The 22521-nt window shown below is 40.7% G+C and overlaps 1 protein-coding gene across 1 annotated transcript in view; it reads left to right on the plus strand.

Moving 5' to 3' along the window:
• Positions 1–22521, plus strand: part of RERE (arginine-glutamic acid dipeptide repeats) — a 119672-nt gene that overhangs the window by 6703 nt on the left and 90448 nt on the right. The window contains exons 4-6 of the mRNA XM_074161804.1: positions 14350–14398; positions 18094–18218; positions 19087–19186. Coding sequence (XP_074017905.1) covers positions 14350–14398; positions 18094–18218; positions 19087–19186 — 274 coding nt within the window. The remainder of the gene's footprint in view (positions 1–14349; positions 14399–18093; positions 18219–19086; positions 19187–22521) is intronic.

Consider the following 22521-nt stretch of genomic DNA (forward strand, 5'->3'; position numbering starts at 1 on the left):
TAAAACCCTAAACTAACCTTAAAGCTAGAGGCTGGGTGTTATCACCTTGCATGGAGTGTTAATGAAGCTAGTAAGTAGACCTGAAATATGTTCCTGGCTCTCAAGAGTGTGGAATACATCTGCTAAACTTGTATAGCTAGCTGAGAAAGAAGATTCATTTTATGCTAAATACTTTAAAAATAATTATTTCCGTGTCTCTTCAGAGAAGTGACTGGTCTGATGCTGACTAATTCCCCTGACATGGAATCCCACTCAAACTTTTGGGTTCCCCAAGTGGCCAGATGAGACCAATGCTTTTATCAAAGAAGAAATGTTAGATGAATTGTATATGCCCTGAAATTAGTTTAGAAGCATTTCAAAGTGTACAGAATAGCAGTCAAGTAGCATTAATGAACAGAGAAAACTGATGTACTACTACAGAGAATCAGTAACTGGACCAGCTTGAGTTAAGCTGTCGATCTTGGCGTTTGAGTCAGAAGTTGGCTCTGCCTGTTAAAAAGGAATCTGCAGCCAGGCTCGGGGATGCTGTTGAACACCCCTCACCTCAGACAGCTGCTTTTCACCAGCTCACATCTTACCACTCATTTGCTACACCTCTGGCTCTTATCCCAGCTGTAGTATAGCGCCAGATGTAACTGATTCTGGCCAGAACTTCTCCCAGTCCTTCCCTTCGTACCCTGCCATCCTCTGTGGACTTAGAGAAACAACTTTGAACAGTCTTCCTCAAGGATGCGGGCCGAAGGATGCCAAATGCCAAGGTATTGGCCTGTCTTTGTAGCGTACGGGCACATACCAGGCAACCAGTTCTTTGATCTCGGGAGTAAATAAACACATTATGAAATTCTGTCTGATGCAGGTATCTGTAAACATGCATAGATTTAAATGGTCCTGAATTTTTACTTGGAACTAGAAATAACCAGATATTATTCTACAGTTTTCATGGCCACAAATTAAAATTACTTTTCCACAACGTTGTTTTCCATTGTAGAACAAAATAACAACAAACATTCAAGGCATGGCTGAATTTTCTGAATGGATGTTTTGGGGAAGACCAGGACCTTGTCTGTGATTTTATTCCCTAACATTTGCTTTTCCTTTATTTTGAATCTTTTTCTTCTGAAGTGTTCTTGTTGGGTGATGTTGTGAGCTAACTGAGTATTGTTGTGTCTGAGAGGAGTGTTCCCGAGAGCAAAATTGAAGGTGACTTGCTCTTTCTTTTTCTTGTTCTTCATGGCTTCCTGTTTTCTGTTGAAATTCTGAATCAAGAGCCTCTTTTTTTTTTGTCCTTTTTTTTTTTTTTTTCCCCTTCCTTTCTATGGAAAGCATAGTGGATGGAGTACAAGTTTCAGTTCTAGAAACATATAAGAATAGTGTATATTCCTACAATAAGCCAGCGTGGAGTTGTGTATAAGTAGGATTTTCAAAGCTTTATCTTAATACTGCTTTTTAGGAAAAATCGTACTTGAATGATAAATTGCTATCTACAACCAAAATGTGAACAGAGGCTAAAGAGACTGAAGAGCTCTGTTTTCCTATTTTGATCCTTTTGTCTGTTTAATTTTTAGCAGTCAGAATATTTTGATTCTATGCATATTATAATGCCTAGGGCAGGGATAGAGGATGAAATGATCGTAACGGTTTTTAAATGTATCCATCCTTATGTCTCCAGAGCCTTAAAATGATTTTTTTTATTATGCCTACACTTAGAACACTGACAGTTTGTGCTATACTTTGTTTAAATAAAGCGATTCCTACAGTGTGTTGTAAGTCCTATTATTATTTTATTTTTAAAATACAATCAGGAATCCTCCTGATGGGGAAATTGGGGGCTGTTTCTATGATATGCCCATGTTATGTTAAACAGATGGCTTCCATATGTCTTACTAAATTACGGCAAAGTTGTTTTGTTTTACTCTTGTCTGATATTCTCAGGAAAGAATTAAGGAAGTTGGTGGGCACCCTCACTGCATGTCAGTAGGTATTGTCATGCGTTGAAATGCCTTGCAGTTGATTCCTTTTAAAGAAACGGACAAAAAACCCTCCCAAAAATGGTATTTAGATAAATGGGTATATAATTTCTTTGAGTTGTTCTTTCTGGCTGATCTCGCACCTATTAATATCATTTGGAATACGTTATTTCTATAGAATCATCGAGTTGTTTGGGTTGGAGGAGACCTTTAAGATCATCAAGTCCAACCATTAACCCAGCACTGCCAAGTTACCACTAAACCATGTCCTTCAGCACCATGTCTGCTTGTCTTTTAAATACCTCCAGGGAAGGTGTCTCCACCACTTGCCTGGGCAACCCCAGCTCCCTCAGCCTCTCCTCATAGGACTTGCTCTCCAGACCCCTCACCAGCTTCATTGTCCTTCTCTGGACATGCTCCAGCTCCTCAATATCTGTCTTGTAGTGAGGGGCCTAAAACTGGACACAGCACTCAAGGTGGGGCCATGCCAGTGCCGAGTACAGGGGGACAATCACCTCCTGAGTCCTACTCACCACGCTGTTCCTGATACAGGCCAGGATGCTGTTGGCCTTCTTGGCCACCTGGGCACACTGCTGGCTCATATTCAGCCACCTGTGACCAACACCCCCAGGTCCTTTTCCACCGAGCAGCTCCAGCCACTCTGTCCCAAGCCTGGACCGTTCATGGGGTTGTTGTGACTGAAGTGCAGGACCTGGCACTTGGCCTTGTTGAACCTCACACCATGGGCCTCAGCCCATCCATCCAGCCTGCCCAGATCCCTCTGTAGAGCCACGCTCCTGCCCACCTGTTGTCTGCACATTTACTGAAGGTGCACTTGATCCCCTCATCCAGATCAATGATAAAGATATTAAAGAGAGCAGGCCCCACTACTGAACCCTGGGGGACAGCACTCGTGACCGGCCACCAACTGGATTTAACTCCATTCACCACCACTCTTTGGGCCTAGCCTCCAGCCAGTTTTTCACCCAGGAAAGCATAGGCCCATCCAAGCTGTGAGCAGCCAGTTTTTCCAGGAGAATGCTGTGGAAAACAGCATCAAAAGCTTTACTAAAGTCTAGATAACATCCGTATCTCAATTCATCTCTGGACTGAAGGATAGTATAAAAGCTGAGAACTTTTTCTCAAGTTCATGTTGTGGTCTTGAGGGGAGAAAAATCCAACCCAGAACAACAACAACAACAAAAAATATCCAGAAATACATTACAATTGTAGTTGAAATGAAGACTCAATACATTTGGCCTCGTAAGTGTTCGAAGTGAGAAGCGGTCAGCTGGTAAAGACCATGTTCCATATGTGGAGTATTTTACCTTTTTCTAGTCTGTAGTCTAGGAAAATTTGGTCAGACAGTCTTGTTGTGAAATGAGAAGTGAGCTGATAAAATGTTATGGTGGGTTTGTCTATTTTTTTTTTTTTAAGCACTTTATAAAACTTCTTTGTGTTTCTGGAAGTTTTAAATACATTATTGAAGGATCAGACTGTGTTGGTGAAGGTTCCCAAGAAGGGGATGGGAGGTAACGTAATATAGGCAACAAGAATGGTGTATCCACCTAATGTTAATATGAGATTTTCTCACTGGATTATTGTAAAAAAGACAAAATTTCAGATTGTTCTTTGGCCTGATCTGTTTTGCTTAATTGGCTTCTGTCTCTTTAAAATTCAAAATTTGAGAAACTTTTTATCCCTCTTGAGCCTCGCAGTAAATTCAGGCATCTCAGATCCTCTGGAATGAAGGCAGGTATACGAATTAGAGTTTTATGCTGTAGAAGGAAGGGATATCATCTTCATGTTTATATGGGTAGAGAAGAATTTTTTGAAAACTACATTAATAAACAGGAACGTGAAAAATCAGGGATGCTGAAGGCAGTTCAAACAGCGAGTCAAGGTTCACCTCGTGTTCGCACGTGCCTGTAAATGACAGTGACATTGCTGCTGAGAATTCGTGTTCTTTCCCCATGTTCAGGTAGAGTAAAAGCATTTTGTGAATCAGCGGCAAAAATTGCTGCTATATTTCCTCACATGAATTGTGTATTAACGGACGAAGCATCCGTGGAAGCTTTTTTAATCAATGTAATTTTTAAAAAAGCGAAGGAAAGCAAGCTTTTAGAGGGTGTTGTGGGTTTTTTTGGTGGTGGTTTTTTTTTTTTTTTTTTTTTTTGAAAATCGTTGTGTGTTTGGCTTGGAGATGTAAGGAGTGCCGGCGTGCTGATCCCCGGAGCCGGCGTGGCTGCGGGGCGGCGCGTTGGCCGTGCGGGATCCCCCAGCGAAGGCCCCACGTCCCTGCACAGGGGCTGGGAACCGGGGTGACGACGGCAGCGGCGGCGGGGAGACGGCGCGGGCTGAGGGAGGGTCACAGCACATGCTCAGTCCTCCCAGTCCGAGGGCGAAGTTTCTGCGTTCTGCGTGCAGGCTTAGGTCATAGCACAAGCTCAGTGAAAGCTCTCTGAGGTCTCTCAGACTGCATGTGCCTCCATTTTGAGTTGGTAGAGTGGAAAAGGCAGAGTTTTTAGCTGTTAAGTAGAGGGTTAAGGAAATACATCTAAACCCACAAGAGCCTGTCATAGTCATGGATGATCCATTCAGCCCCTGCAGGTAGGCTACATCACTCTGGCCTCCCCTAAGCAATGATGATTTTTGCTGTTATTTGTGACTTCTGAAATGTTTATGAAATCATTTCATTACTATTGCATGTTCCTCAGAACCGTGTAATCACATCAGCGTTGCTGTGCAGCTGCATGAGGGCACTGAGCAGGCGATCTGCTGCCTGAGGGGTGCATGGAGCAAAACCTGCAAGCTGTGTGGGCTTATATATATATATATTTTATTTCCCCCTCCCTCCCCTCCCCTCCCCTACCCTCGTGGTGCAGTTTTAATTTCAGTCGTGCTGTCTGCATGCCAACCTTCTGGCAGGTCTGTGGGGAGCTGCAGAGGCACTCGGCAGGATGCAGGGCTACCGAAGTGGCTATTAAGAAACGTTTGGGCCTGCCACAGAGTGTTTAGACGATGTGACAGGAGGGTTGTGGATCAGTAGGTTGCCCTGAGGACGGGTGGGTTCTCCTTTTGAGGGAGGGGGCAAGTAGCCAGCGTGGTTCTGCTTATTTGTCGGTCACAAATAACACGCATGTATCTAAAATGCAGCAAATATTGTCTTATGCATTGAGAAACTTGTCAGACGGCTGCTGTGTAAGCACTACCCACATCGGGTCTATTGGGCTAACGAAACACTTAAATTTTTAGACTGATCTGAAATAAAATAGAGGACTTGGGCCCGACAGGTTTGTGTAACGATAGTGTGGCTGCAACTGGCTTTGAGGGCCTTGTGGGACGGGCATCAGCCACTGGTCACTGCTGAATATAAATGGGTTTGAGAGGACTGGGGTGTGTTGAATGGGAGTAAACTGGGTTCTGCAGCATGTTCTCATTCCCAGTAGGGTCTGAACTGGTGCAGAACTGGGTGCTGCTCTGCTGGGGCCCTCTGCTAGCCCGTTGGCTTGCAGACCTGATCTCGGCACCACGGGGTGTGCTGCTGAGGGGAGACACCTCAGGGCAACTTGTTTGTGAGTCACTGGAGTGTATTGGGTTTGAAGGTGACAGGATGGTTTGTGCTGCTCATAGTGACATCTCTGGAACTTGTATTAGCAGGAGGTTGACTTTTAGCCTTGCACACGCAGCCATTCACCTGTGCAGTCTGCATTGCTGGGGCTGCCTTCCTTCTCCTGTCAGAAGCTGAGGAGTGAATGATGAATAAGGCTGCATAATTTTGCCCGTGTTAGTGCCATGTCTGTATCTGTTTGCTACCTGAAGTGTCATTCCCTTTTCCATTTCCTTTTATACCTATAGAGCATCAAAATCAAGAACACCTATTTAGTGTGGGTCACTGGTTGCTTTTGCCATTGGCTGAAGTCAAGTCATTCTGATTATTACAGAGCACAATTCCCTTGAACTTCACAGTCTGGCCTAAATCACCTCATAGTTGAAAGGGTTGTTTGCGTAGGCCCAGGCTTTGAAAACATTCTTATTCCTAATAAAGGAGCTACTTGACTATGTACAGGACTGTGGCACTGCTCTGCAGGAATACAGGGATGTGACACCTTGTGTCCCTAACGCTTGTGTTAAATGGTGACTTATAAGCAGAAGAGAATGCATTAAGGGATGGAGAGGGTGCAAAGTAGTCTGTTTTGTGCTGGCTTTCAGTGGTAATTTGTGCGTGCGTTTAAAAAAAGCTTTGAGAAAAATGCCACTTCTAAACTCAAAACGAAAATTTGGTCAGGCTTATTTTAAAAAAACTTTAATGTTAACTTACAGTGGCACAGGTGGAAAAAAATGGAAACACCTCTAGGTTGTAACAAAACATAATCTGATTGTGAAACAAAAGTATTACTTTGGGCAAAATAAATCCTGCTGGAATAATATGCCAAATAAAGCATTATTCACTTGATCACTTCCACATGAGGACTTGTGGATGCGATGTTGGTTGTGTTGGCTCCCAGAACCGCCCTCCTTGAAGGATGCCTCTGGTGTCCATGTTATGCTCATGTACAATCAGGTGGTTCCTGCTCCTAGCAGATGTATAGATATTTTTATTCCCTGTGGCGCTACTCCTCTCACAGCAGACCTTCAGCGTTTTTTTGAGATCTCAATTTTTCCTTTCCACGTGCTTCAACACAGATGTCTTTCACCTGTATTGCCAGTTGCAGGGCTGCTCAGCCAGTTTATAATGAAAGCAGTTCCTTAGGTTTGTGCATAGGTGTACAAGATGGTTGCACTTTGGTTTTAAAAAAAAAAAAACACAAAACACCAAAAATAGAAAACCAACCTCCCCGCCCATCAAACACCAAAAAAACCCCAAATCAAAACCACCACCACCTCCCCCCCAAAAAAAACCCACCAAAAATGAAACCCCCCAAAATCCCTGGTAGGAGTAGAAGGAATGCTGTCTGCTCTAAGTTATCTGTGGTACTGACAAGATATTTAATGTGCCGAAAAGACCCTCTCCCCTTGATCAGCCTGGGGAGTGGGCTTATGCAGTTACTGCTAATTGCAAAATTTGAAGGTGGCTGGATGCCCAGAAGATTCTCTCCAGTTCAGCCTGTTGAGGGGTGGTCTGGGGAGTTGCAGTTCCACTCCGAACAACTGTTTGAAGTTAGAAATATATTACGGGAAGTACTTGTATTTTGTCCTTTGGACGAAGAAATAGTGGCCAAGTACTTGATAGTCTTACTTCCCTTTTTTACAGCTTCGTTTTAGCTTTTTTCAAGACTTAAATCAGTCCTTCCAATTCCTTAGGCTGTGAATTGCTTTAATTAGAGCTTTGTATTTCAGTGTATGACTGAACTGGGGGTATATTCAGGCTTGTTTTCATGCTTATCCCCTTTAGCATTTGCTGTTGCTTCTCCATTTATCTGCTCCTCAAGGAAGCTGGAGACTTGGGCTGTCAAGCGAGCAAAGAGACCGAGTGGTAGATCGTTGCATCTAACCTTGATGAAGCTTTATGGAAAAAATTAACTGCTAGATTGCTGCCTGGTTCCACTGTCCTGCATTTAGACGGTGGTTGTGCTGAAGAAATGGTGCTGATGCAGTGTATAGTCTGTTTTAATAGTGAATATTTGCTCTGGGAAGTGCAAAGATACTGCCTGGCCATTTTAGAAACTTTACAAGATAAACACTGTAATATAATTCCACATTTACATATTATTAGTGTAAATGTTGCTTGCAAATAAGTAACATTCTGGTTCTATTAAAATCGCATGTAGACCACATAAAACCAGTATCATGCAAAGGGTTCCACTAATTAATTTCTTTGCACTTGTGATCAAAATACTGGTGTCTTCCATATTTAAACTAATGTTGGCCGACAAGTATTAGAGTGGTGATCAATGTAATCTTTAAGCAAAATATTGCCCACACAGGTAATTCCTATGTGGAGGGAATGCTCCTTGCAATAGCTGGTGTGTCAGAATGCCTGTATTCTGGTCGCTACCACCCTGCCTTTTGAGTAGGGGACAATACTTCTAAGGACTGTGTAGTCTTTTTATTTTTTCATATATAAACCTGCTGAAAAATAACATTATGTTGAAAAAACTTTTCCTGTCTGACTCAAACTTCTGCAAGCGCTTCCTTCTCCAAACAGCAGCCTGGGTGCAGAGTGCTGCGTCCTCCGCTTCCTTAAAGCTCTGACTCTGCAATCAGTCAGCAGGTTTGAGCTTGTACTGAAGATACAAATGTTAGTACATGTTTATTCATTCCTGCTTTAGATTGAGCAATCGCTTAAAATGTTCCCCTATAAGTTCATTTGCTTGAACTACAGGTTTGATTTTTTTCTTTTTTTTTCACTCGGAACACAAAATTGGCTTGTGCTTTTTAAAAATTTGTTATAACGCACTTACAACAGGGTTTAAACAAAACTTAAACTTGCTAGAGGGTGGCCATTAGCAACAATATTTTCTGAGCGTTAAGATACTTGTAGAAAAGGGATTTTTAAAATCTAGCTTGAAGGTTTAAGGTAGAAGTGCAAGCTGGATATGTGAAATAGGGTAACTTGAATTAAAAATTTTAATGTAGAAAATAATTGTTGGAAAAAGCTAAGAAGCCATTGTTTAATCTGAAAATTGCTATAAATCCTCATATAATGAAAGCAAAAGAATGTGACTAACTCTCTGTCCTTAAGCAAGAATTGCTGTTTGTTTAGAAGGGGGGGAGCCAGTTCTGTTATTGCTGGGCACCTGACTCACAGGTTTGTGGTAGTTGTGGGGCTTTTTGATAAAGGTTAAATGGCCTGAACCTGACTATTCCCTTTGTATTTTGAACTGTGTAAGAACATAACATGCATAAGAATTGGTCTTTCCGGGTCAAATTGAGGATGCGCTTGGCTCAGTGTCCTGTCTCCCGGCAGCGAGCAGGAGCAGATGTTTGGAGAAAGGCAGAGCAGAGCGGTGATGTGTGACAGAGGCTGATTGTGTTCTGGGCAGTCTATTTTACATCACTGGGGTGAAATCTTATGACTTCTTCAGTGCTGCAGAGGAGCAAATGTATGTAAAGCTGCTCTTTTATAGTTAAGTCTTTGCAAACAGAGCCTGCAGTAGCATGGGATGAGGGAGGAGCGTGGCAAGGGAGGTTCTGAATTTTGTTTTATGGATTCACGGAATAAAACGAAACAGAATGTCCTAGCAAATAAATCTCTCAAATGTAATGCCAGTTCCTTTCAGGCCCTGATAAACTATTTTTTTAACCAGCTGAAGTTGGAGTGGAGTAATTTTGTTCTCTCCAGTTTTGTCACTCCAGAGATGGAACAAAGTGATCCTTGCCAGATGTTTTTAGAACTGCTGAGAGCATTTTTTTCATCTTGGATATTAGACCGTTTGCATCAAAGGGTTTTTTTAAAAAACTTTTCTTGAGACTTTCTCGTTCCTAACTATTTCAGATTTATATTAATTTTACAGAAATCACAAATATCTAGGAATTGCCTTGCAGTATCACGCTTTCAATTTATGTAACTGATTATCTTGCCAATAATAGTGACTGTTTGGCTACATCAATGTGAAAGTGTATGATTGCAATTTATAATCTATTCTGCCTATAATATATATATCTAATCTAGTTTTGGTTTTTATTTAGTAAAGCATTGATTTTCTTACCAGGCTTTGTATATACCCAAATCTCATAAAGTTAATTGTTTAGTAGCACTTCAGGCTTGTTTATTGCTTATTAAAAACAAGAAGCCAACTCCCCCCAAAACCCTGCCTATCCTAGCTTTAAGCTGTGTCTTTCCTTTTTTAATCATGCTTTATATAAAAATAATCATCTCTTCTTTCTGTTTTCGTACACTTCCTTAGCTACCAGTCCATCCTCGCATCGTGGAGGCTGGATGCACAGGTTCTGGTACCTCTTCTGCTCTTGGCTCTAGAGAGCCCTGTCCCCCACCACGGGCTGCATTCTGGGATGGTGAGAGCTCCTTAGACTGATGGTGCTTCTAGTTGTATTGTTGAAACTTCTTTTGCACTGTTAAGTTTGCCTTAGTGATAGGCTTATGTTGCAGCAGGCAGTGTTTTTTAGCAACTTGGTTTTGAAAGCCCTTGTTGGAGAGCTCTGAAGAGAATCAGAAAGGCCGGTTGAGAGAGTGTCTGTGGCTGAGCCATTTGGCTGATATAAAAACCTTTTCCTGTTGAAGCAACCCTCTAGTTTAATTACAGATCCCCTCAGTACATAGAATCAGGAATGATTATGCCGAGAGTGGTTAAATGGGTAGCGCAGAATGCTCTCCTACATGTGACATTTGGGTTGTGGTGTTTCATTTGGCTGTTTGTTTGGGTGGTTTTTTTTAAACTTAATAGTAGCGTTAAGTTATATTCATGTTTTCTGGGCTGTTGCTGGCTAGTAGCAGATGTTTCAGAAAGCCAGTGGAGGCGCAGTGTGTGGTGGAGAGCATTGGGTGCGCGGTGACCACAGCAGAAGGAAATTAAACCGTGGCTATTGCTGGGTGAAACGAACTGATGAAGAACACGGTTGGGTCAGTGTGGTCCCGCAGTAGCGCCACCCCCTCACCCCTGTCTCAGTCATGTAAGTCAGGATAAAAGGTGTGCAATTACTGCATAGCGTATTTCTCGCTGAACTTTGGGAGTAAAAAGGAAGACATGAAAGAAGCAGTATCACAACTTCTAAGATTCCGCCTTGTACATGTGATCCTTGACCCCAAAGGTCCACCTTAGGTACGCAGCGTCTGTAGTTTCCTTCAGAAGCCTGGTTCCTAGCAGAGATCTGCACTAAATGTGCTGGGTAGAGAACTGCCTTGGATTCATGTCAAGGACAGGACAGCGCAGAGAAGTGCTACGCAGAAATCTGCAGATGCTTTTTGCCGGTGCCTCCAAACTCTGGAGAGTTCTGCTCTGGGTTTCCAGCCCTGAAACTCCTTTGGCTCTGTCTGTACCGTAATGGTGCTGGAGTTGGGAGTCCTGAACCCGAGTTATCCTCCCTCTCAGCCGAGCTGGTGTCATTCATTGCAGCTCAAACTCCTTCTCGTTGCAGTTCTTTTTGTTGCCCCATTTCAGTCCTTGATGGCATTTCATTCCAATGCCATATTGTCACGGACAAAGGCTGCCAGTTGCGCCAGCTTTTGGGTGAACGGTGTGTGTCTGCTGGACGGTATAGACAAAGGAGGTAGATGATAAACAGAGAGGGTTAAACTTGGTTTGTGTCGGAAATCGTGCAGGAGCTGTTGTTGCCAGCCTTCCTTCCTCTTTCCTTCTTTCTAAAGCTGATAAATCACAGCCCCGCACCACCCTGCGCTGTCTCCTTTTCCTGTCTCATCCTCGCCTCTGAACTGTTTTCTCTCCGCGACGCTGCTTTTGGCCTTGAACCTCCAACCTCCCCTGTTGCTTTAGAATTGAAAGGACAAAGCTTTATTGAACTGAACATCCTCTCTCGTCTCTCGGAACTCTTTGGAACAAGCCTCTCTCGGATTAGAGTGGGCTTGTTTTGCCCTGCTCGGCTACAGAAGCTTCTTGCCTTTTTGATATTCAGTCGCAGGCTTCCATCTCCTTTCTGACCAGCCCCTGTTTACTTTGCAGAATACAACGTTGTCATGGCAACAGGTTACTTTTCAAAGGGAACATCTTGTCATTATATTTAATCCACTGCAGCTGAAGAGGACTGAAATATTAAGTTGTTGTTGCTATGGATACTGCTTTGTTACATCAGTTTCTTTTGTGTCAGATTTCATATACAGTGTTGGGTCCTCTTTTTTCTTTCCCATAGAATAAACACCGAGTGCTGTTCCATTATTATTGTAATTGCTCTCCACCAATATAATTTAGCTTAAAAATCTACGGTGCATTTTAGTTCCCGTAGCAAGAATTTTCCTTCCATTTGCGAACCTATTCCTGGGGCCGTGGAAACAGTAAAAATTATTTAACGGATTGTGTGCCCTTGCGGAGCCATCAGCTTTGTGCCCTTTCAAGGAAGCGTGTGATGTGTCGTGATCCAAGGAAGCTTCCTGCTCAGCAGCTGAATTCAGCCCGGCCCTTACCTTGTGGGGCAGGGGGAGAGAGGGAGGGAAGGGCCCTTTGGGGGGATGAATATAATCAGGAAATGGTAAATGAGTGATGAAAAGGCACTCAGAAATATTTCTCTCGACACTTCATTTTCATGTGAGGAATCATGGTTGGGTAGCCCCAGTGAGTTTCCCCAGTTAACTCCACTTAGTTAGGAGCGTGAGTCCCGTACAAAACCTTACTTTTATCTTTGCAATTACTCATGGGATGCTCCAGCATCCTGTAATCAGTCTGGATTCTTTATCTATCGTATTTAGTGTGATGTAACTGAAGAAACTTGAGAGTTGGGAAATACTTGGACTGCTGGTTTTTTCCTATTTAAATGGAAAATAACATAATTTTCTGTTTAAGTACAAACTTACTTTTACGGCCTTTGGCCGGTATGAGGTATTGTAGCTGGCACAAAGCGCGTAGACATGTTTTAAGTCTGACTTGCACTGACTAGTAGGGATGTGCATGGCTTTAAAATGCTCTTCCTTTATTCCCAGAATTCATGACCATTTCCCGTTATCAGTTTCCCCTTCGTTCCTCACAGGGAAAAAGCCTGACACCTTGTAGCTGGAAAAAATGCACCCTGGTATATAATTTACAACTTTGTTGTAAATCTGAAATTGATTTTCTAGTTCAGTCATTTCTTTGCGTAACCTGAAAACAAGAGAACAATGTCAGATCATGTCTTGCAAAAATATGCAATGGAGACAAACATTTTGACATGTTCTCATTCTTTTCAGGAGAGTTTTGGCTCACGTTTTAGAGCAGATCCCCTTACCGGGGGGGGAGCGCTGCGTAGACATCGAGACATAAGATTGAGTATTCCAAACCCCGTGTTTATCCCTGTCTGATGGGTTCTGCTTTTGGTTCCCTTGGATAAGGACCATTCAGCCCCACTGCTCTGCTTTTCCCACTCGTGCACCAATGAATAACACTTCAGAACACTCAGCAAGGGGAAGTTTAACTTTAAAATATATACTTTAAAGTTTTGGGATAAAAATGTTCATAAAGATATGCAAATGATCGTGTAAAAAAAAAAAAAAAACCTCCTCCAGTACCCTTTTGGACTTCAAATGGTATTTAACGGTTTGGGCTATCCATTGTTAGTGTCTCTTGGGGATAGCAGTTTATGGTTGTGATCTTAATTTTTAAAGTTTAAAGGAAACTGTTTCTCAGCCGTTGCTTGTGATCCCTGTGAACACAGCAGGGTGAGTAAGAAATCCTGCAGGGTGGCAGCTTACTTGTGAGATGATGTCATTATTCCTGTAACAGCAAATTGCAAGATGAATTCAAGTTTGCTGTTTCCAGATTAAAGATGGTGATCCGTTCAGTTTGTGCGTGTGCTCTTCCTTGCTATGGTGTGCTGAGACTCACTTAAATGTCTTGCAGTTACTGAAGTGTTAAAATCAAAAGATCAAAAGTTTGTCTTCTAACAGCTCTGAATTTTGTTGTCCTCTTAATGTAATATGCAGAATATAAATAAAAGATGTCTGTTTAAATAAGAACAATTTATAGGAAAAGAAGAATGTTGACCTTAGGGATATTGAATTTCCTTGGATTTGGTTGTGCTCTTTAATGCTGTTTTACAGGGGGCTTGGAGTGTGATTTAAGTTTTCAAACCGCAGCCGTATTCAGTATCCCGAATACCAGTGTTCAGGCCCAAGTGCCTTTATAGACTGTAGTGATCTGGCTCTTGGCAGAGCTGGATGTGTGAGATCACAGCAGAGAGGTCTCATGGATTCAACTGTAGTCCTTGAGAAATTAATATTTCCAGTCAATAGTTTTGTTTGTGTGCTGCCTTGTTGCTTATGTTGTATTTAATAAAGAAAAAGGGTCAAGGGGCACTCTTCAGCGATGAAGTTTTATTTACTCCGTTTAGTCTGTTCAAAACTTAGGAAGAAGAATAAATTCTGTCATGTCAGATGTGTTTTTTTGGTTTATATTGGCATATCTTTAACTTCTATTGTTGCCAGGGTAATTCTACTGCAACATAAAGACTAGTTTTGCTTCTATCATATAATATGATGTTTCAGTGACTCCAACCAATGGTGTGAGCAGCACAGAGCCCTGCAGAGTGTAATTCTCACTACATGGAGGACAGTTTGTTTGGAACCTGAAGTTTTCTGTATAAACATCTTTCCAAAAGAGGGGAAAAATGAGGCCAAGTGTATTATGTAGGAGGGAAGCCCTTTTTGGATGAATTGAATTAAATTCACTTCTACAAATGTTACAAGGCATGTTTTCATTGCTTTTTAGATACAGAATACGATCCTAAATTTCATTAATTGTAACTCTTTCTTGTTACTGTTTTTTTCTTTATATATTAGGAGGCTGAACAGTACCCAAGGTGAAATCAGAGTTGGACCCAGCCATCAGGTAAGGGATTTTGTTCAGATTCTAATATCCAGAGGGCATGTTTTTCCCACTTGATCTGCTCAGAGGACACTTATTTAAAATTCTGTGCATTCAAATGCAGTGGGTATTTTAGATTCATCATGAGTTCTTTAGAACTCCTTAGCTCAGTTAATGAGATTTTTCTATGTCAGATGTTGATATGTTAATGATTTCTACTAGCAGAAGTGCTATTGGGTTAATTCTAGAATAAGGTTGAAGGAGTATGAGTAACTACTGGAAATGAAGGAAAAATCTCAGCTATTACTGGGCACATTCTGGAGTTAAAAACCAATGCATTCTCAGCTGGCTTTCACCAAGCCAAGTTTTTAATAAGTTATTAAAAAAATTAATTTGGTGTTTTCCAGTTATATTCAAAGTAGATATTTTCAGTTTAATTTGCATAGTAAAATTGCCAAGTTTGATACTCAGTTGCCTATAGCAGTCCTTTTCGTGAATTCATGTATTTAAACAAAATGGAGTGCTATCAGAAGTGATTAAAAAAAAAAAAGAACATCACAAAATTAGAAGGATGGGGGAACTTTAAACCTGAAAAAGGTTTCTTTCCTGTACAGCAACTGTGTTGAGATACACATATATATTTATGTATGTATTCAACTTTTAACACAGGGTACAGCACTTTTAAGCGTGTCTGTAAATGTAGTTGTCATCAGTGCAGAATTCCCTGTAAACCTGTTCCCCCTTTTATGTTTGTCTCTGAGTGTGGTCTCTCTGGTGTCATGTCTGTGGCTTTGCATTTCCCCATTGACTCACGTTTACGCTTGAATTCTGCGCATCTTTCCTTAGTTTTGTACGTTAAATGAGTTTGGCCAACTGTGGTACTTCAGCATAGAAGCCAGAGGGGCGTTCTGTATTTAGAAATTCAGCAGTCATCTTAGAAACGACTAATTTCATTTCTAATTGGAGCAGTTTTGGTGGCTGGTGGGGTACACCTCTTTCTAAATACCTTCTTCGAGTGTTGCCCTGTGCCAGCATCGCCAACGTGCTCTCCCCCTGCCATTCCAGAGGTTTCCTGGGCCTCACCCTGTTACCTGCACACTTTTCATACAAAGCAGTTTAAATTCTTTTTACTGCGAGGCAGGTAGTTCTGGACGATTATTGAAATATCCCTTTTGTCTATAGTCTACAGAAGTCACGTTATAATTATAGTATCTTATTTATATTTCCCAGGAAGTTTTTCCCACAGGCTTTCTTTTCACTTTCTGATGCCGTATGGAGGAGAAGTTTTGATTTTAAAGATAGGGAGACCTCAGTTGTGGTGGTTGTTTGACTGTGAAGAAATAAGAACTGTAAGTTCTTAAGACCAGCGCCTTAAGTCATTTGGATTGTTAAAATAGAAATTGAGAAAGCATGCTGAATGTGTTCAAACACCGGGAAGCAGAATAAGGTTGAGACTCTAGATGTTATTTTTTTCCTGGTGTGTTAGTTCTAATTTGAGGGAAATCCTTCATGAGCATTTAAAATAATCTGTTCTTAAAGAGCATTAACATCCAACTGGCTCTGGTTTGTAAGACCAGCTCTGTCGCTGGGAACTGGGCGCTCTCTTTTGCCTGTGGAACTGACTTTGTACTGCCCAAGTACTGGATTTTTGCATCCAAGTGATGAATTCAGACTCTTTTTAAACCCTTATTAAATAGCTAGTGAAAGTAAATGAAAATTTGTGGAACCTATGTAACATTCTTAAGGATGCTTTGCATTTAGAGGAAAAAAATTCCTTGGCAATTAAATCTGTAGTAGTCTTTTTACTAGTCATAATAAGAGTACTGTAAATGATACCTTCAAAACAACTTTCATCTCAAATTGTCATCCAATATTTTGGCAGGTATTAGTCACTTGTGCTGTAAGGTATAATTACCAGATGCATTTATGGACAGGGAAAAAAAAGTAGGAAGAAGGTCCACTGATTTAGAATACTGTTAATTTTTGCTTAGTATTTTAAACTTCCATTATTCTTTCACTCATTTGCTGAGCATCTATGTTTCTGATTAATGTCATCGCTACAAGGATATAGTCTCATCCTGTTGATTACTGTAAGGTATAATCTTAAGATATATGAATGGCTGATTGTAGGCCGTGGTAGGAAGTCAGATTGAAGATGATATTTGCTGCTTTCCATTCCGTGGTCTGATTCATTCTTTGGAAAGTGTAAAAATAGTCTCCTCTACACACTGGGCTTTGTTAGCTCAGGGAATGGATACACTTTCTTCCGCCTACATTACTGACAATAAGGTATATGTTGCAGAATCCAGAAAGAACCCCGAGATCCTGATGGTGGTTTCTGATGAATATCTGTTGCCTTCGTTTTTCTTAAACTGTGTGTGTGTTACAGATACTAGAGGACTGATGGGTTTTTTTGATACTTAATGCACAGATGCCTCAAACTACTGGGTGTATCATAACAGCAAGTAGGGACACCACTAAAGATAAACGTTTTGTAGAATTGCAGTTGTTCTCAAATTCACATGCGTAGGAGGAGGAGAGTGGGCCTCTACTAAATGTTGTGCTATGAAAACTTTCGACTAACAAATTAATGGCCAGAGGTATTCAAGAGAAAGTTGCTCGTAGGAGTAACTCCGGTAATTAAGCATGTTCCTAGGGTACGTAGGGATGAACTTTAATTTGTGAAAGCAGCCGGGTTGCTGGGATGCATAGCGCTCATAGAAATCTCATCTTGGTAAAATGCTTGCTTACCCTTTTCCAGAAGAGAAGTTCAATGACATATCCATTTTCCCAGGGAAGAAGTAAAATAAAGTACAGATTAAAGAGCAGAACATGAAAGACATCTGAACCTGTGACTTGTAATTACTGGTTGTGTATAAATGTTGCCTCTCAAATATGTTTAGCGTTGTAAGTATAGGAGGTAATTACAGGGCTTAAAAGCTGTTCTGAAGAGGCTCTCAGCTATCTCATCCCATAGCAGTAGATGACTAAAGATGCTAATTGGGTCTCTGGATACAGTGTAATACGTATTTAGTGGCAGAGTTCATTTCACTGAGCTATCTCACTGTCAGGAAATTTCTTTGTTTCTCTTTAGAGTTTTAATGATTTACTGAAGACTTAATTTTAAACTCAGTATCAAATGTGTAGGGTTTTTAACTGATTTGAAGTGCTACACATATGGTAGCCACATTCTTGCCATCTTTTATGTTAGTATGTTATATGAGTACATTTTAGCCCGGGAAACAGGAGTTGTAACAGCATCTTTTTGACAAATGAAAACTGTCTCTTTGAGGTTAAATTGTCCAACAACATTTGACTTCTGTACAACAGAGGGCTACACGTGCAGTACAGAATGGTTTACTTTGAAGCTGTGGTGTTTCTGCAGATGTGCTTGCGCTTGGTCTGTATAGAGAAGGGCTTCACTGGTGGTGGCCTGAGAGGTGGTGTTAGCCCTGCATAGTTGTCAGAAAATGAGCTGCTCTTCTAAAAGGAGGAATGCTGGATAAAGTGAATAGATGGGGCTTGATGACCCAGTTTTCTCAAACTTCTAAAACTTGGATCAAATAGCTTCAGCACGTCTTGACTGAATATCTTCCGCCTATGAGATCAAAATATTCCAGAGAATTTACAAACTCTGTTATTAATAACACTTGTGCATCCTCCTAACATTGTTAACAACTGGAATGTCTGTATGAACTCTTTATTTTATTTTTTTGCAGGCTAAACTTCCTGATCTGCAGCCATTCCCTTCCCCAGATGGTGACACAGTGACACAGCATGAAGAACTTGTGTGGATGCCAGGCGTCAATGACTGTGACTTACTTATGTACCTTAGGGCAGCAAGGTAATTGCAGCCAAGATATTACCAATGTCTGTAGAATGCTGCAGTGGAAACGTGGATTGCCACGTACGTGCAGTTGGATACGGTCACACCTTTCTTTTGGTGTAGCGTGGATGTCAACCAGACAAGCTGAAATGTTCAGTTTGAGAGAAGAATGCTCTGATTTGATGTTGGGCCAACACAAAGTCTTTCCGTTGGCTGTGGCTTTTGGATTTAAAATGCAAAGCCGTCAGCATGTGCTGGCGTTGGATGTGTACCATGTAATAAGGGAAGTAACTGCTACGAGTGGAATAGCTGTGATAGCACAGGAATCCTTTAAAGACTAAATGTTTTTTTTTTTTCAATGAGCTCTAGTTTGCATTTCAGTTTCATTCGGATCTCTGGTATGCCTGGCAGATTAATCAGATGCGCCGGTGGGCCTCATAATAATTCAGAGTATGAGTAAATTACTTGCAGTTTGCAAGAATTCAGAGATGTGGGGAATCTGCAATTTCTGTCAATTTTCTAACATAAAGAAACTGATCATAACAAAAGGTTTGCTGTCTCTGGTGAGACTCTGTCCTCGTGTCTGGAGGTTATATCTTCCATAATCCTGATCAGGCTTTGGTACTACTGCAGTGCAGATTTTTAATTGGTGAAATCCACTTAGATTGGATTTTAATATTGAACTAGTTATTCCATATGCTGAGGTAACTCAGGTTTGTGTAACAAATAGCAGTGTTTGTGGTACCTTGTTTTACTTGTTTCCACAGTATCGCAAGGCCCTGAAATTTGTGATTTAAGGTGTACATATACTATTTGTGTATTGCATGATGTGTGCATCAAACAGCAGCTGAAGAATTTAAACTTTTTTTCCCCTCAAACTATCAAGGAGCATGGCAGCTTTTGCAGGCATGTGTGATGGAGGATCCACAGAAGATGGTTGTGTGGCAGCCTCCCGTGACGACACTACACTTAACGCACTCAATACAGTAAGTATATATAGCACTACTGTATGGAAGAACAGTTTCCCCATTTATTTCTGGACGACTAAAAGCGTGTAGTGCATAAAATATTTAGCAAATAGATAGATTTTGGGATCACAATGAGTATGATAGCCCAGGATATCATAACTTCCTTTCACATACCAGCTAGTTTTTGAAAATCTAACCTGAAGAACTTCAGAGAGAAACTTTTGGGTGGTGCCTTTAAGATGACAGCTAATTGTTCCTTACTCAGCTGGCACCTCACCTGGCTCGTAGGCCTTTTATTCAGTCCAGGTAGCTCATACCTGTAGGAAAACAGTTATTTCCTAGTAGGGAAATTCATGATGCCATCAGAATAATGTCAGAATAAATTAGAATAAATATAATGTCACATATGTGGTAATGACTGTCTGAAGTTTGTCACACTCGTGACCCAGTCTTTATTAACATTTATATTTGGGTGCATGTATGTATGTCGTATTATGTCTTGCATGAACATAATGTGTATAAATAAAGCATTACTGAGTAGTTATATAGATGTGTGTGTTGAGATGCTCACGCAGTTTCAGTGTAGCCACAACAATTAGCTGTTTTGGGAGGGCAGGGGGGCACTAGTATTAGTAAATCATGATACATTAGGTGGGTTTTTTTTAAGTTCAAGCTGAAGAAACTTGTCTGTCATTCCATGTTTTTGATAACAGTGAAATCTACGGTTGTGTGTTTCCCCAGAGTCCCATGTGCAGCTTTTGGAGAGCTGCGGTGGTAGTGACTCTAAGCTGAATTATGTGTAGCTGGTCATATGTTATTCTGAAGAAACACATAGACAGATCTGCTGAATCTACCAATAAACAATTTTCATTCTTCCTCTTCTTATGTCACCTTTTATCCATAAAATGTATCTTGAAGGTGTGAAGAGTCGAGTTCTGTCCTTTCTTTTTCATGGTTGTTGTCTACATTCTAATCACATGCACTTGAGGAGGCTGTAGACAAAGGACAGGATGTACCCTCTGCTGAAGGAGTTTCACGGTGCTTGAGGCTCAAGTAATTTGTTTTCATTCCGTAAAAATAAAACAACTAGTGATACCAACAAAAAACAACTTAAAATGCTGTACTCCTGCAAATCCTTAGTGTTAGATACCTCCCGATGACCACAATATTATGTCTGCCTCTGCTTGCTATGCTTTAATTACTTACAGTTGTGTAGTTTTTAACTATTTATTTATAAAATTCTTGAAAGCTTGTAGATGGTTGTGATCCACCTCAGAAACGGAGTGTTTATCACTGCAACAGAGAGCAGATTATCTGTTTGTTTACAGGAAGTATCCGAAATGTGGTGTTATTTGGTTGTTCTATTAAAGTGATTGGAACTGAGTTTATCAAATTAATCACGTTAAATATGCTTAACTGCTTCTTTACTGTCAGTAAAGCATCTCATTACATGAAGCTTTTTATATACTTCTGAAAGTTGAAAAGAAGCTTGATCTGTGTAAGTTGTAGAACTGGTTTGTGACTGGTCAGGGCTGTGATGAGGAAGGCATAACTTGATATCTGCACTGAGGTTAAAATGCCTGTATTCTTAACAGGAAAAGTGTGGCTTTTGTAACATTTACTTACCAAACCCACTTGCACTGGTTTTTGGGTTTTTTTTGTTTTATTTCCGTTTCAATTTGATTACATGTGTTTCACAGAGCGCATCGGTTTTTGTCTTGTTTCCTGCAACAGACAGGAGGAAAAGAGGATTAAGATCTAAAATGTGCCCCTGTAATACTTAGTAAATAAACAGCAACAGAACTTTCTTATTTCTGCAAAACTTTAATATAGTCTATTCACTTGTGTTTGTAACCAGCTGAAATCCAAGATCAAATTCTGTACCCAAATTAAATGCTTCTTTGTTGTTCTCTCTTTTACATCTGTCAAGTCTTATATCTTGGTGCTTTACAGTGCACTTGAACTGAGGTGAATGTATATAAATCTTAGACCTTTGGTTCCTTTCCTAAAGATAATCAGTGTGTTAAAGATTTTTATGCTGTTTGATAAAAACTGCAGTTAAGTCTATTGCACATCATCTTCAGTTTCTTACCTGTTTTACATTTTTATTTCCTTCCTTCCTCTTGGGATGGATGCCATCTCATTCTGGGGGTTCACCACTTGAGAGCTTTCTAAGATGTTCCCTCGCATCCTTCTTGGAGACTCAAATCCCTGTTAAGGTCAATAATCATCAAGGAGTTTTTGGAATGGGAATTTCTTTCCCCTTGTCATTTATAATAAAAGACTATGCAGAAAATTCGTTTAACTTCACTGCTTCACTATCTACTTTATTTACCCCCTTTAATCACTTAGGAGTCTGAGGAGCCTGTAGTTGCACTTGTAGACTTCTTGCTTCTGAGACTGAGATTAGTCCCAAAATATTTTGTTTCTGTTCTTTTGATTCTTTTATCTTTGTATTTCTGGTGCACATCTAGAAAATCACTGCTGATTCTTTTTCTCAGTGGGGGAGGGTTTCACGCTTCTGAAATAAAAGCACCAGACAAAGTCTTAATTTATCCTCTTAAGAATCTTGTTTGTCTGTGTAATACTTTTGACTGCCGTTGTCCGGACTTCCCCTTCCCCCCAGTATGACATGGTGAGGTATAGCTGTAAGACTTACCCTGTGGTGTTCTTGTCATCATCTCATTAACTCCAGCTTTGCTGAAGTTTCTCTTTTGTAGGTATTGTGGGACCGGGACTCGTCCTCTGGTCCTCTCTAGGCCAGTTTTCAACCCCGTGTGGATACAGCGTGGTTCCCGTTAAACAGGAACTCTTGTACTTCCAAGAAAATACAAGGTTTTATCTTAATGGCTCCTGAAAGGTCCTTAGGCTTTGGTGATGTCTGATTTATTCATGCTTCGAAAATTTACTCTGTGCGCTAGTACTGTTCACAGCATTTTTTAGAAACTAGTGAAGGTACTTTCCTTGTTCACTTTGAATTTTCTTAGAACAGTGTTTTCTTATGAATGTTAGTTCTGTCAGGTGGGATATTTTACGAAACTTTAACATATTTCTGAGAGCCTACTTTTTTGAGTAACTTAAACCAGTTTAGAAAGGTAATTTGTTGTCCTGGCAAAACAGTACCCTTTTTATCTTTCTGTTCACCATCTATTTAAACACACCAGATTTATCTGATAAATAATTTGTGAGAATCTTGCCCTGCACTAAGTTGTGGTTTTGTTTAGAAATTATCATATGCAATCCAGAAGATTAATGTAAAAAAAGATGATATGGTATGATTTCTTATTATGGAAATCCAATAAACTTCAGAGCAGCACTTCATATAAATCAGTCTTGACAAGCTCCTTTGCTAG

This window comes from Numenius arquata, chromosome 20 (genome assembly GCF_964106895.1).
Source record: "Numenius arquata chromosome 20, bNumArq3.hap1.1, whole genome shotgun sequence".
NCBI classification, from domain to species: Eukaryota; Metazoa; Chordata; class Aves; order Charadriiformes; family Scolopacidae; genus Numenius; species Numenius arquata.